General features: G+C 42.8%; 1 protein-coding gene across 2 annotated transcripts in view; it reads right to left on the reverse strand.

Annotated features, from left to right (window-relative positions):
* The window catches only part of LOC134340578 (protein LSM12-like), a 40573-nt gene that overhangs the window by 21866 nt on the left and 3100 nt on the right, over positions 1–15607 (reverse strand). For both annotated transcript variants that reach the window (XM_063037989.1, XM_063037990.1), the window contains 2 exons: positions 9050–9293; positions 3873–4006 (listed from right to left, as the gene is read on the reverse strand). In XM_063037989.1, coding sequence (XP_062894059.1) covers positions 3873–4006; positions 9050–9227 — 312 coding nt within the window. In that variant the 5' untranslated portion in view covers positions 9228–9293. The remainder of the gene's footprint in view (positions 1–3872; positions 4007–9049; positions 9294–15607) is intronic.

Genomic DNA, 15607 nt, shown 5'->3' on the forward strand with positions numbered 1-15607 from the left:
TTAAAGGGGGAGGGACAGTGTTACTAGTTAGGGAAAATGTCATGGCAGTGCTCAGTCAGGACAGACTGGAGAACTCACCCAGTAAGGCTTTATGGGTCGAACTGAGGAATAAGAAAGGTATGACCATGTTAATGGGGCTATATTATAGACCACCCAACAGTCCACAGGATTTAGTGGAACAAATTTGTAGAGGGTTCACAGACTGCTGCAAGAAACACAAGGGTGTTTTAGTAGATGATTTTAGCTTTCCACATATTGACTAGGACTCTCCTACTGCAAAAGGACTAGATGGGATAGAGCTTGTCAAATGCGTTCAGGAAAGTTTCCTTAACCAGTACATAGAAGTCCCAACAAAAGAGTGTGCGATACAGCATCTCCTATTAGGAAATGAGACTGGGAAGGTGATAGAAGTTTGCGCAGGGGAACACTTTGCATCTTGATCATAGTGCCGTTAGTTTCAAAGCAAGTATGGAAAAGGATAGATCTGGTCTGCAGGTTGAGATTCTCAAATTGGAAAAAAGCCAATTTTGATGGTATCAGAAACGATCTGGCAAGTGTGGAATGGGACAGGCTGTTTCCTGACAAGGTGTACTTTGTAAGTGGGAGGCCTTCAAAAGTGAAATTTTGAGAGTACAAAGCTTATATATGCCTGTTAGAATAAAAGGTAAAGATAACAAGTTTTGGGAACCTATTTTCAAGGGATACTAAGGACCTAGCTAAGGGGGGGGGCGGGGGAAAGAGGTGCATAGCAGGTATAGGCAGACAAGAACAAATGAGGTACTTGAGAACAAGAATAACACTTAAGAAAAAAAGTCAGGAGGGATAAAAGGCAGCATGAGGTTTCCCTAGCAGATAAAGTGAAGATGAATCCCAAGGAATTCTACAAATATTTTAAGAGCAAAAGGATTGTGAGGGACAAAATTGGTCCTCTGGAAGGTTAGAATAGTAATCCATGTGTGGAGCCAAAAAGAGATTGGGAGATCTTTCATGGAGTTTTTGCATCTATATTTACTCGGGAGATGGACACAGAGTCTATAGAAGTGAGGTAAAGCAGCAGCAAGGTTATGAACCCAATACAGATTAGAGGAGGTGTTTGCAGTTTTTAGGATGGATAAATCTCCAGGGCCTGACAAGGTGTCCCCACGCACCCTGTGGAAGGCAAATGAGATATTTAAACCATCCTTAACAGGCAAGGTACTGGAGGATTGGAGAAGTGCTAATGTTGTTCCGTTGTTTAAGAAAGGTTCCAAGATTGAGCCAATAAGTTATAGCCTGGTAAGCCTGACATCAGTAGTAGGAAAGTTATTGGAAGGTATTCTAAAGGACCGGATATGAGCATTTGGATAGACATGCAACTGATGAGGGATAGTCAGCATGGTTTTGTGTGTGGTAGGTCATGTCCAACCAATGTTATAGTTTTATTTTAGGAAGTTACCAGGAAATTTGATGAAGGCAACACAGTGGATGTTTTCTACATGGACTTCAGCAAGACCTTTGACAAGGTCCTACATGGAGGGGTTGGTCATAAAGTTGCTTGGCATTCAAGATGAGGTAGTAAACTGAAATAGACATTGGCTTTGTAGAAGCCAGAGTATGGTAGTAGATGGTTGCCTCTCTGAATGGAAGCCACAGGGATCAGTGCTGGATCTGTTGTTGTTTGTCATCTATATCAATGATCTAGATGATAATATGGTTAACTGCATCAGAAAATTTGCAGATAACACCAAGATTGGGGGTGTAGTACAGTGAGGAAGGCTATCATGGCTTGCAGCAGGATCTGGACCAGCTTGAAAAAAAATGGACTGAAAACTGGCAGATGGAATTTAATGCAGACAAGTGTGAGGTGCTGTACTTTGGTAGGATCAACCAGGGTAGGTCTCACACAATGAGCAGTGGGGTACTGAGGAGTGCGGTAGAACAAATGGATTTGAGAATATAGGTCCATAATTCACTGAAAGTGGCAGCACAGGTAGATAGAGTTGTAAAGAAAGCTTTTGGCACATTGGCTTCCATAAATCAAAGTACTGAATACTAGAGGTATTGAAGTTGTACAACATGTTGAGAAGGCCTAATTTGAAGTATCATGTGCAGTTTTGATTACCTACCATCGGGAAAGCTGAAAATAAGGTTGAAAGTGGAAAGAGAAGATTTGCAAGGATGTTGCTGGAACTGGGGGACCTGAGTTATAAGGAAAGATTGAACAGGTTAGAACTTTATTCCCTGGAACATAGAAGATTGAGTAGAAATTTGATAGAGGTATATAAAATTATGAGGGGTATAGATAGGGTAAATGCAAGCAGGCTTTTGCCACTGAAGTTGGGGACTGCAACTAGAGGTATGGGTTAAAGGTGAAAGGGAACACAAGTGGAATCTTATTCACTTAGAGGGTCATGAGAGTGTGGAGTGAGCCGTCTGCAGAACTGGTGCATGCAAACTCGATTTCAATGTTCAAGAGAAATTTGAATAAGCACATGGATGGTAGGGGTGTGGTCCAGGTCAAAGGGAGTAGGCAGTTTAAATGGTTCTACACAGACTAGATGAGCTGAAGGGCCTGTTTCTGTGCTGTGAAAATTAATGCAAGTGATGAAACTGCCAAAGTGGACTTTCAACAGAGCTTGAGATCATATCAACAGTTGCTTGTCAAGACTCATGCCCGAGACCACACAAGGTCATGCAGCTTCAGTTCCCTATGGCTCATTCGGGAGAATGAGATGATAGATAGGAGCTACACAGAGATAATCACACTCAAGTTGCATAAGGAACATCACAGACACACAGAGGTAGGGAAAGGTTGGATTGATTTCAGGGTAGGTTAAAAGGCTGGCACAACATTGTGGTCTGAAGTGCCTGTACCGTTCTTTAAAAACACAAAACATTATCAAGATTGAAGAAAAGTGTTAAATTCATTTTGGAGAAGTACGTTCCTTTGGGTATAGGCAAAAACTATGCAGTTGAACATCTATGAATGAAGGTCCTCATCAGGTTATGAATGCCTGACTTATGGACATCCATACGTACAATCGAGCATTTGGGAGACCAGCAAGATGGACTTGCCAGTCATCTTGCTGGCAGATTAGGGAAAGCTGAGAAAAAAAATTACAGGTTTGTTATAGTGGATAAATTCAATTTCCCCAATACAGGTTCAGACTTCCCTACTGCAAGAGGATAAACGGGGTAGAATTTGTTAGGTGCATCCAATACGCTCTATAAACATTGTGTGATAGCCCATAATAAACTTTGCACTGGGAAATGAGCCTGGCCAGGGGGAGAGCAAGTTACAAGAGTATTAGGCAGATGCTAGGAAGAGTAAATTGGGAGCAGCTGTTTTTGGGCAAGTCCATATCTGACACATGGTGGTTGTTTAAGACCAACTACACTGAGTGTAGGACCAGCAAGTTCCTGACAGGATGGAAAGGGAAAGGAACCTTGGGTGATGACCAGTTGTGAATTTAGTCATGATAAAGGAAACATACAAGGTTAAATAAGCTACAAGCAAAGAGTGCCCTTGAGGAGTATAAAGAAACTAGTAAAGAACTTGAAGGGAATTGAGAGCCAGGAGGGCCATGAAAAGTCTTTGGCAAGTAGGATTAGAGAATCCCAAGTTATTTTGTGACCAAGAGCAGAGGGTAGGACTACTCAAAGATAAATTTAAAGTCATGCTCTCACGATAAAACTAAGTTAATTTTGTATGTACAAATTCATAGCACATCTAATTGGAAAAGTTATCAATTTAAGCATTTTTGTTTCAAATGGTTGCCTGAATATTTGAAATACACATTGGTAAAATCCTGTTTTTTTTTTGCAAAACTTAAGGATAAGTAAAGATAATCAAAAATTTCAAGATGTTATCTTTCCTTAGTTAAGATTCTTACCTTGCTAACATTCAGTGAAGCTAAGGGTGGTGGAGTTTCTGTGCGATCATTAATTGTTTTAACATCCGAAACATAAGCTAAATTAATCAGTAGAACATCATTATGGTTGGGCTTCCCACTGGAAGAAGGACATTCTGAGAAAATGGTTAAGGAATACAAATAATGAATGGTAATTCCTAATACACATATTGCATCTGAGTTCAATCAGTTCAATGGATTCATGCTGGCTCGTAGCAGAATATCCCAACAGTACCAGTCACCATTTCCCTGTAGCCCTGCAACTTATTCCTTGTTACATCCTCATCAGCATACACCTACAGTTTTGGCAAATGGAAGGAAAGTGAAGAACCTCGCAGAAACCCTCATGGTGGTAGGAAGAATGGTAGAATGAAGCAGCACCCAAGATCAGGAACAAACCTCAATTCCTGCAGCTGAGGCAACAACAGCAATCACTGCAACACACATAAAAGTTGCTGGTGAACGCAGCAGGCCAGGCAGCATCTCTAGGAAGAGGTGCAGTCGACGTTTCAGGCCGAGACCCTTCTGAAGAACTTCCTTCAGTTAGTCCTGACGAAGGGTCTCGGCCTGAAACGTCGACTGCACCTCTTCCTAGAGATGCTGCCTGGCCTGCTGCGTTCACCAGCAACTTTTATGCGTGTTGCTTGAATTTCCAACATCTGCAGAATTCCTGTTGTTTGCGTTTAAAAACAGCAATCACTGCACCACTTTACCACCCTTTGCCCATCTCCACTGCCAAATTTCAATAAATCTGTAAAAAGGAAAAAATTGAAGTACCGTTATTGTTCAACAATAGATACTCTAAGACGGAGAGAGATGAACAGCTGACATTTCAAGCCAAGACCCTTCACCAGGAATGGAAAGAAAGTTGCATGGAGCCAGAACACCCCACCCTTTTATTTTGGCTTCTGACCTTCCTGGTAGTCTTTCTGACAGTCCTGAGGGGTCTCAGCCCTAAACACCGACCATTCATCTCCTTCCATAAATACTGCATAACCTGCTGAGCTCCTCCAGTGATGTGTTGCTCCAGATTTCCAGCATCTGTAGTCTTTGCGTTTCTTCAAACCCAAGCACCATCTTTTCCAACTAAAATTTACAAATGTTGTAGACAAGTTACACATTGCACAATATTTCAGACTGCTTTGTTTAAAAAAAATTTGCTTTGTAGTATTGATGTATACTTGATTCAAAACAATCGCATGGAAATAGCATTATCCAATATTTACAAACAAGAGAAAATCTGCAGAAGCTGGAAATCCAAGCAATATACACAAAATGCTGCAGGAACTCAGCAAGCCAGGCAGCATCTATGGACTGGAGAAAAAAAAAGTCAGTGTTAGAAGGTTGGGAGGTGGTGGGAGAGGGGGAGGAAGAACAAGATGATAGGTGAAACTGGGAAGGGGGGTGGGTGAAGGAAAGAGCTGTGAAGTTGATTGGTATAAGAGATAATGGGTTAAAGAAGGAGGAACCTAACAGGAGAGGACAGAAGGCTACAGAAGAAAGAAAAAGTGGTGGAGCACAAGAGGAAAGTAATGGGCAGGTAAGGAGACAAAGTGAGAGGGGAGAGAGAAAAGGGAAAAGGAGTTGGGGGGGGGGTTGCGGCATTATCGGAAGTTCGAGAAATCGATGTTCATGCCATCAGGTTGGAGGCTAGCCAGATAGAATACAAGGTATCGCTTCTCCAACCTGAGTGGGGCCTCATCGCAACAGTAGAGGAGGCCACAGATTAACCAGTTGGAATGGGAAGTGAAATTAAAATGGGTGGCCAATGAGAGAGCTAGCTTTTTCTGGTGGATGGAGCAAAGGTGCTCAGCAAAGCAGTCTCCCGATCTACGTTGGGTCTCACCGATATACAGGAGGCCAATTCAGAATGCTGTGGGATAGCATTTGAAGATGGCAATTCTCCCATTCTCTTGCTGCCCTTGCCCTTCTCACTAATGACAGTGAAGGTTTGAAGTCAGCGTGGAAGAAATCTTAGCAGGCCATTTTTTAAAAAATGGGTATAAAGCTTGACAATGTCACCCAGCATCAAAAGTGAATTCCCAGTGACAGATGAAAACAAGAAAGTGGAGCTTACTTCAAACTGATCCTGCAGAAAATATGTTTATACAAACTTTTGATTTATATTCAATTACTTTAGGCAGGACTGAAATGTTATCTATCCTGCTAACATACACATTGTTTTAAAATTGATCGCTAATCCAACATGTAAAATATTCGAAGTTTAAATTAAAAACTAAGATATTACTCTACAAACTAAAAGCCTGATTAAATTCAAAATATCAGTTTTGCAATGTCAAGTTTAATAGATACATTCACTGTAACTATCTACCTAGTTCTGTTGTTTTATTAATTTGCCTGATCTGTGCATTTACATGTTTACTTTCTTTTACAGAACCACATGCTAATTCAAGATGGAACTTAAATAACACACACAAAATGCTGAAGGAACTCAGCAGGTCAGGCAGCATCTATGGAAATGAAAAATAGTTGACATTCTGGGCCGACACGCTTCTTCAGGACTGGAAAGGAAGGAGGGAGACAATAAAAAGGTTGTGGGAGAGAAAGGAAGACTAGCTAGGTGGTGACAGATGGGTGGGAAAGGTAAAAAGCTGAAGAAGGAATCTGATCAGAGAGGAGAGTGGACCATGGGAGAAAGTGAAGGAGGGGCAAAAGGGAAAGTTTTGGAGAAGAGGGAAGAGGCCAGAGTGAGGAATAGAAAAAGGGGGAGGAAAAAAATTACCAGAAGGAGAAATCAATGCTCATGCCATCAAGTTGGAGACTACCTAGATGGAATGAGATGTTGCACCTCCACCCTGAGAGTGACCTCATCGTGGCAAAAGAGGCAGCCATGGACCAACATGTCAGAACAAGAATGGGATACGAATTAAAAAGGTTGGCTACGAGGAAATTCTACTTGTGTTGAGTTTCACCAAGTAGCGGATGCCGCATTGGAAGCACTAGCTACAATAGCCGACCCCAACAGATTTACAGGTGAAGTGTTGCCTCATGTGGAAGGACTGTTTGGAGCCCTGAACGGAGGCAAGGGAGGAGGTGAATAGGTAGGTGCAGGTATCATGGAACTTAAAACATCCAGAATATTTTGGGGAAAGCACTAGGAAAAGATTCAGAATTTCAAAGGTCTTTGTGAAGACAAGAATCCCAGGTTGTTTAACTGCACTTTGAGGCTGAATCTGACAGCTTTAGCTTTTTCCACCTAAGCGATTCTGTTTAAACATCTGCATGAACTTCCTCTGATTGTATAAAATCAGAAAACTTGGGATTTGTATGGCATCATTCACAGAATGACTATTCACCTCAAGAACATTTCCCTACGTGCTCCACGGCTAACAAATGTCTGAATCATGACCAAATCCTCAAACCCATGCATTTATTGATGAATGGGTGCAACAGCCTTTCAGTCCAATATATCCATTATACAGTATGAAAATGAGTGCACATTTTCAAATGAACTGTCCTTGCATTTTCTAAAAGACTTCTAAAAGACTACACATCAATGATAGCTGAAAACCCATGTGCTAGAGTAACACAAATCTTGGGTTAGGCTACAAGCTTTACCATCTGTTCTTAACATACAAGTGGAGAAATATACAAACTCCATTCCAAAACCACCACATCCACACTCCAGACACCTTAAACCATACTAAATTGTTGACAATCTCAGTATCATTTCAACTTGTTATTTGTGCCACATCTCTTTGAAAGAGTTACTTTATGACATTACCTATGCCAACTTTGCCTCAATAGCTATTATTCACATCCCCAAATTCAAATCCAATCTTCTTTCAGCACTTGGGCATTGATCTGAGCCACCAGCTCATTTTTAAAATTCCCAACTTCAAGTTCTATTCCCAGTATGCGCACAGCCTCCACTTTCTCTTTAGTCTCACAAACCTGCATAAATCCCACACGCTTCCAATCCCGGTTATTTAGGATGCCTCACTTCCTTACTTTAATACATTAGGAACAAAATAGCTGTGTAGTTCCTTACCTAAATGTCACCTTTCTTTCCTCCTTTATATTTAAAATCTAGTTTACAAAGCTTTTGGTCAACTGTTATAATTTCTTTCCCTGCAGTTCTACCTTTTTTTCCTGCATAAACCCAAGATTTTACTATGCATACTATACAAAACAAGTTATTACTTTTAAAATTCAACATAATCCTAATTAAGTCCCAAAGGTTTAGGTGCAAATTTAAAACACCCATACTTCAATACCCTAGTTATAGTAGCACATTAACAGTAAAGTAGCGCATTGTTGGAAAATACCAAGTCGAACACAACCTTGTTTAAAACTGCATTTTAAATAAAAGTAGCTTTGCAGATCTGAAACTATAGCTTTACTAACCTGAGCAAGCACTTACTCGATGTAAACTACGAAAAATATTCTTCCCAAAATAACTAACCGCATGCCGATCATCTCAATCTACTTTCGATACCTTTCACGAATATATAAAAAAAATCATTTGTTTATTCTGAGACATTTGCGTTGCGATTTACCTATTTGGTAGAATTTAACAGCAAACAGAAAACCAAGACGGCGTACTCAAGCTTTGCCCTACCCATGGTAACGACATTAGCAGTTTGTTACCCTTACTGGGATGCAACCTCACGGTGCCAAGGCAACCCTTGGCCAAATTTTTTTTATATATATATATATATATATATATATATATATATATATATATATATATAATTTAAGGATTTCTATCGACGCAACTCTACCGTCGCTTAACAGTTGCTATAATCAAGTGCCACATAAGGGATTTTTCATACAATGAGCAGGGCCATGATGCAACCACCGAACTGCCACATAGTGTTCATCCAACCTCACCTTATGCCAAACAACGTGGTGACAATTAAAATGTGAAAGATTAGATTCAATCCGGAATTCTGGGAGATCACAGCAGAGAATGGCAAGGGATGTATTTTGCAGGTTACGGGCAATGATTATGGTTTCTCAAGAAGACACTTTGTGGCAGAGGCCAGAGGGTAGGTGAGCGCATGCGCTGACCCACTATCTGGCAGGACACCGGCGAAGGCCGCTCCATCCCCGCATTCGCTGGGCCTGCACCCGCTGACTTACACATCCCCTACCATGCTTCGTCCGAATCGCCGCGCACTCCAGACAAAGGATACTTAAAGTTAACATCTTGGATTGGTAATCGAAGGCAACCACCTCCCCGTGCAGCTGCTGGCCCAGGCACGTCAGACAGGAAACCTGGCTTCCGACGCTAAAGTATTCTCCCGGAGCAGCCATCTTGTTACTGCCGGGCCAGCAGCGCTTACCCAGCAGCCTTTCAGCCGACCTGAGCATGCGCAAGGGGAGGAGGCGGACGAAAGTCTGTCAATCAAGGAGGAAGGCGGATGGACTCTTCAAGGTCTGCAGTGAGAAAGTCATGGCAGCACTGTGTTAGTTTTGCCCAGAAACAGAAAGTAACTCGGCAACCTTCAAAGCCCTAATCAGCAGAACAGTGGAATATAAAAATGAGCACTCAGTCTATACCATCCACAAAGTGCACAACGGCCTCTCACTGTGGCTTATAGGTGATATTGGTGTTATAGTTAAAAACATGTTAACTACTGAATGTATTCAGCAAATAACACAAGGAAAATAAAAGGTTTTTGCACTCTTTTTTTCTGTATATGTATTTTCAATATAAAATTTATTTTTGAAATTAAAAGGAAGCACCTCACACCCGTGACCTTCATCACCCAGGAGGACGAGGGCACAAAGCACATGGGAAAAAAACAACAATCTTCCTTACAACACATGTACTCTGAATAAAATAGAATTATATTTGAATTCCGTAGCCTATTTAAAACTGAAAAGTGAGGTTATGATTGTATCGCCATTATGTATGTATTTATTTATCTAGAGATACAGAGCAGAAGAGGTACTTCCAGCCCTTCAAGTCACGCCGCCCAACAACCCACCTATCACGGGATAATTTACATTGACCAATTAACCTACTAATCGGTACATCTTTGGACGGGAAGAAACGTACAAACCTGCTTACAGAGGACGCCGGAATTGAACTCCAAAGTCCTAAACTGTAATAGCGTCGCAGTAACTGCTACCGAATGCACTCGATTGTGAAAGCTATCCTTCAAAATCCACAAAGATTCGTTCCTCAGCATTCCGGTGAATCAAGCTGTGCATTCTCATTGTGACTGAGCACCAGAGAATAGATTCTTCCCATTAGGTATTATTCTGGAGTTATGAAATTATGGATAACAGATGTTTATCAAATTGAAGACACATAACGAATGTCTTCACAATGTAACTTCAATTGATATTTTAGGGCTATTGAAACCAATCAATGGGTGTGGAGCATTCTGATTCCGTCTCATTGAAACTATGCAGGGGAGGACAATAGGTGAATGTTCTTGACAATTGGTTCTCAATAAAAATGTCAGGAAGTGATCAGGGAAGGCATTAAATGATCATCTCTTGCATTATCGCATCATTAAAGGCGTATCGCTGCCACTCAATGCATAGTTCAGGAAAGGTCTGCTTTGTCACTTAATATTCTGATTAGTTTTACATACATGGAGTCATCCCACTAAACTGTAACAAAAGAGGTATAATATGGGTGTATGAAATTTATACTGATAAATTTTGGACGAGCCACCTGTATTTAATATTCAAAGCAACACACATAAAATGCTGGAGGATCTCAGCAGGCCAGACAGCATGTATGGAGAAGAGTAAACAGTCAACATTTCAGGTCGGGACTCTTCATCAGCACTGTTTAAAAAAAAGATGAGCCTGGTCTTCTGCCTGCTCTGGATCTTTTCATTGCTAACTGCTGACAAGACATCAACTGCCTTAACTTTAACACTCCTCTCTCCAATTCCAACCTCACTCCTTCCAAATTCTCTGCACTTATCTGAACCTCACCATCAAACCCACAGATGGTGGGGGTGTTGTAGTAGTCTGGCAGACTGACCTTGCTGAGGCTAGGTGACAACTGTCAGACATCTCCTCTTAACCCTTGATCAGGATCCCAATAAGTACCAGGCCATTGTCACTTGCGCCATCACGGACCTTATTAACTCCGGGGATCTCCCACCAACCTCATAGTTCCCTTACCTCTTGTTTCTACCTCCTACCCAGATCCATAACCTGCCTGTCCAGGTAGACCCATTGTTTCAGCTTGCTCCTGCCCCACCAAACTTCTATCTGCATACCTTGACTCTGTTTTATACCTCCTGGTTCAGACCCTTCCTACCTACATCCGTGACACTTAACATGCCATGGATCTTTTCAATGACTTCAAGTTCCCTGGTTCCAATTGTCTCATTTTTACCATGGACGTCCATTTCCTATACACCCCCATCCTCCATCAGCTGGGCCTTAAACTCTCCTCTTCTTTCCAGCCAACAGACCCAACCTGTTCCCCTCTACCACCGCTCTCCTCCTTCTGGTGGAACTGGTCCTCACTAACACTAATTTCTCCTTTGGCTCCTCCCACTTCCTCTAAACAAAAGATATAACCATGGGCACTCGCATGGGTCCCACTATGCCTGTTTTTTTTGTTGGCTACATGGAACAGTCTGTGCTCCAAACCGACATTGGTGTTACTCCTCAACTTTTCCTATGCTACACCGACAACTAGATTGGGGTTGCTTCCGGTACCCACGGAGAGCTCGTCAACTTCATCAACTTTGCCTCCAATTTCCACCTTGCCCTCAAATTTACCTGGTCCATTTCAGACACCTCCCTCCCCTTTCTTGATCTTTTGAGACAGTTTATCGACTGGTATCTTTTACAAACCCACTGATTCTCACAGCGACTAGGACTATACCTCTTCCCACCCTGTCATTCTTAAAAACGCCATTCTCCTTCTCTACATTCCACCGTCTCTGCCACATCTGCTCTCAGGATGAGGCTTTTCACTCCAGAACTAATGAGATGTCATCCTTCCTCAAAGAAAGGGATTTTCTGTCCTCCACCATCAACACTACCCTCACCCGCATCTCTTCCATTTTGTGTACATCTGCCCTCACTCCGTCTTCCCGGCACCCCACCAGGGATAGGGTTCCTCTTGTCCTCACTTACTGCCCCCGTAGCCTCCATGTCCCTTGTCCATTCAATCCTCCCCACTGATCTCCCTCCTGGTACTCATCCTTGCAAGCGGAACAAGTGCCGCCCACCCCTACACCTCCTCCCTCACTACCATTCAGGGTCCCAAACAGTCCTTCCAGGTGAGGCGACACTTAACCTGTGAGTCTTTTGGGGTCATCTACTGTGACTGCTGCTCCTAGTGTGGCCTCTTCTAAATTGGTGAGACCCAAAGTAGATTGGGAGACCGCTTTGCTGAACACCTATGTTCCATCTGCCAGGAAAAGCAGGATCTTCTGGTAGCCACCCACTTCAATTCTACTTCCCATTCCCATTCCGACATGAGAGTCCACGGCCTCCTCCACTGTCGTGCTGAGGCCACACTCGGGTTGGAGGACCAACACCGTGTATTCCATCGGGGTAGCCACCAACCTGGTGGCATGAACATCAATTTCTCGAAATTCTGGTAATTGTCCCCCTTTCACCACTCCCCATTCCTGTTTCCCTCTCTCACCTTATCTCCTTACCTGCTCATCACCTCCCTCTGGTGTTCCTCCTCCTTCCCTTTCTTCCATGGTCTTCTGTCCTCTCCTATCAGGTTCCCTTCTCCGGCCTTTTATGTCTTTCCCCTGTCACCTTCCCAGCTCTGCACTTCACCCTCTCCCCCTCTTCCGGTTTCACCTACCACCTTCACTTCTTCTTCCCCTCCCCCCACCTTCCTGCTCTAACTTCTCATCTTTTTTTCCCCCAGTCTTGATGAAAAATCTCGGCCTAAAACTTCTGACTGTTTGCTCTTTTCCATAGATGCTGCCTGGCCTGCTATGTTCCTCCAGTATTTTGTGTGTGTTGCTTGGATTTCCGGCATCTGCAGATTTTCACGTGTTTATGCTACACAATACTCCAAATTAGGCCTCACCAATGTCTTATACAACTTCAACGTAACATCTCATCTTCTATATTCACTACATTGATTTATGAAGGCCAATGTGTCAAAAGTTTTGCTGATGACCCTATCTACCTGTGACACTACTTTCAACGAATGATGGACTTGTATTCCCAGATCCCTTTGTTCCATCTCACTCCTCGGAGCCCTACCACTCACTGTGTGAGTCCTACACTGGTTGGTCCCCTCAAAGTGCAACACCACACACTTATTAAATTTCATCTGCCATTTTTCAGCCCATTTATCCAGCAGGTCCAGATCCTGCTGCAACCCATGATAGACTTCCTTGCTATCAATGACACTCCCTAGTTTGGTGTCATCTGCAAATTTTCTGATCCAGTTAACCACGTTATCATCCAGATCATTGATATAGATGACAAACAACAACGGACCCAGCACTCCACTAGCCACAGGCCTCCAGTCAGAGAGGCAACCATCTACTACCACTCTCTGGCTTCTCCCACAAAGCCAATGTCTAATCCAATTTACTACCTCATCCTGAATGCTGAGTGCCAAAACCCATTCTTGATCAACCTCCTGTGCAGGACCTTATCAAATGCCTTGATAAAGTTCATGTAGACAACATCCACTGAGTAACCTTCATCAACTTCCTCGAAAACTCTATAAGATTGGTTGGACACGACCTACCACACACAAAGCTATGCCAACTATCCTTAGTCAGTGCATGTCCATCCAATACTCATATAACTGGTCCCTTAGAATACCTTCCAATAATTTTCCCAATACTGATGTCAGACTCATCGGCCTATAATTTCCTGTTTTATTTTTAGAGCTTTTCTTAAACAGCAGAACGACATTGGCTATCTTCCAATTCTCTGGTACCTTTCCTATTGCTAAGAATGATTTAAATATCTTTGCTAGAGCTCCAGAAATATCTGCACTTGCCTCCCACAGGGTCCAAGAGAACACCTTGTTAGGCCTTGGGGATTTATCCAGCCTAATTCACCTCAAGGTAGCAAACACCTACTCCTCTGTAATCTGTATAGGGTCCATGAAGTTGATGCTATTTTGCCTCACTTCTATAGACTCTGTGTCCATCTCCTGATCAACGTTCTCTCCAATTTGTAATGACCAGTGCGCGCAAAAATCTCGTGCTCTACAAATTTTTTGCCCAGTGACAACAACATGGTAGTACTAAATTTTATATATAGAGGTATTCATTTTAGATAGATAGATAGATAGATATACTTTATTGATCCCGAGGGAAATTGGGTTTCGTTACAGCCACACCAACCAATAACAGAGCATAAATATAGCAATACAAAAACCACAAACAATCAAACAACAAAATGCAAACTATGCCAGATGGAAAAAACTCCAGGACCAGTCTATTGGCTCAGGGTGTCTGACCCTCCACGGGAGGAGCTGCAAGTTCGATGGCCACAGGCAGGAACGACCCCCCGTGCCGCCCAGTGTTGTATCTCGGTGGAATATGGCCAAAGTCCAACAGTAAAAAGTTCAATATCCGGTCTACAAACACGTTCCTCGATTGTAATATAACCCGGATTGCACCATCTGTTGTTAACCAGAACAGTAATCACCCAACTCCTTTACGCTTACCGCTCTCAGTGCACTTCCAGTCAGCCGGAACGGTCTGGAAGCCGTCCATGGAAAAGTTTTGATCGGGGGGTATGTCCTTGTGCAGCCCCGTTCCAGTGAAACACATAACACTGCACTCCCGAAATGTTCTCTGATGCCTGGCTAGCGCCGGGAACTCATCCATTTTATTACCCACCGAATTCCTCTTCTCCATAAGTCTCTGTTGTCTCGACCCGGTCCTCTTTCCTCGACTTTGTGATCCCCCTCTGCATCCTCTGTATGTTTTCCTCCGGATTTCAGCAGGGGTGTCCGCCGCTCTGCTCGCTAAACCGGCTGGCATTAGCGCAAGCAGCTGGTCCCTGGAATGAACAATGTGACCATGCTTCTGTCCCACGTGTCGGGATGTAACTATTTCCAGCGCTAAAAACCCAAATAAAACTCTCTCTACCAGCATGTTAGAGAGGGTGCAGCTTCGACATGTTATCGTGAGAAAAAAAACACAAAAAATAATGTAGGTTAAAAAGTAAGAAGAAAAAAGTAAGAATCCGATCAGAACGGCTGTAACAGGCTGCATGCCCGACTGGCGCATGTGCACTAACAGCTCGCAAAACATGATCTCCTCTGAGTTTGACCGGTTTTGTTCTTGTTCATTTGCACGTATGTAGCAGGCCTGTAGCAGGTAATGGGTAAAACAGTGTATTGGCATCTATTTGAGAGAACAAGTGAAATCTTGGGTTTAGTGTATCATCCAAAATTCAACACCTTTAACAGTATCAGTCTAGATTTTTACGCGTCCCAATTCATGGGTCAATTGGTCATTGTAAATTGTCCCTTCATTGGACTCAGGTTAAATTGGGAGCTACTGGGTGGTGCGACTCAAAGGGCTGAAAAGGCCTATTCTGAGCTGTATCTCTAAATAAATAAACAAACTCAGGAACAGCTGACAACATCAATTTCTTCTGGAAAAATGCTTTGAATTATTACCAGTGCTGAGGTACAATGTAGGCAGCAAAGCTGGGGTTCTGCCCTAAACTCAAATATTGAAAGATATCTAGTGATAAGATGTTCATCTGGCTTGACTACTCCCACCCTTAACATCAAGGTCTGGACGCCACCCACACATTGG

The sequence above is a fragment of the Mobula hypostoma genome, chromosome X1 (genome assembly GCF_963921235.1).
Source record: "Mobula hypostoma chromosome X1, sMobHyp1.1, whole genome shotgun sequence".
Taxonomy (NCBI): Eukaryota; Metazoa; Chordata; class Chondrichthyes; order Myliobatiformes; family Myliobatidae; genus Mobula; species Mobula hypostoma.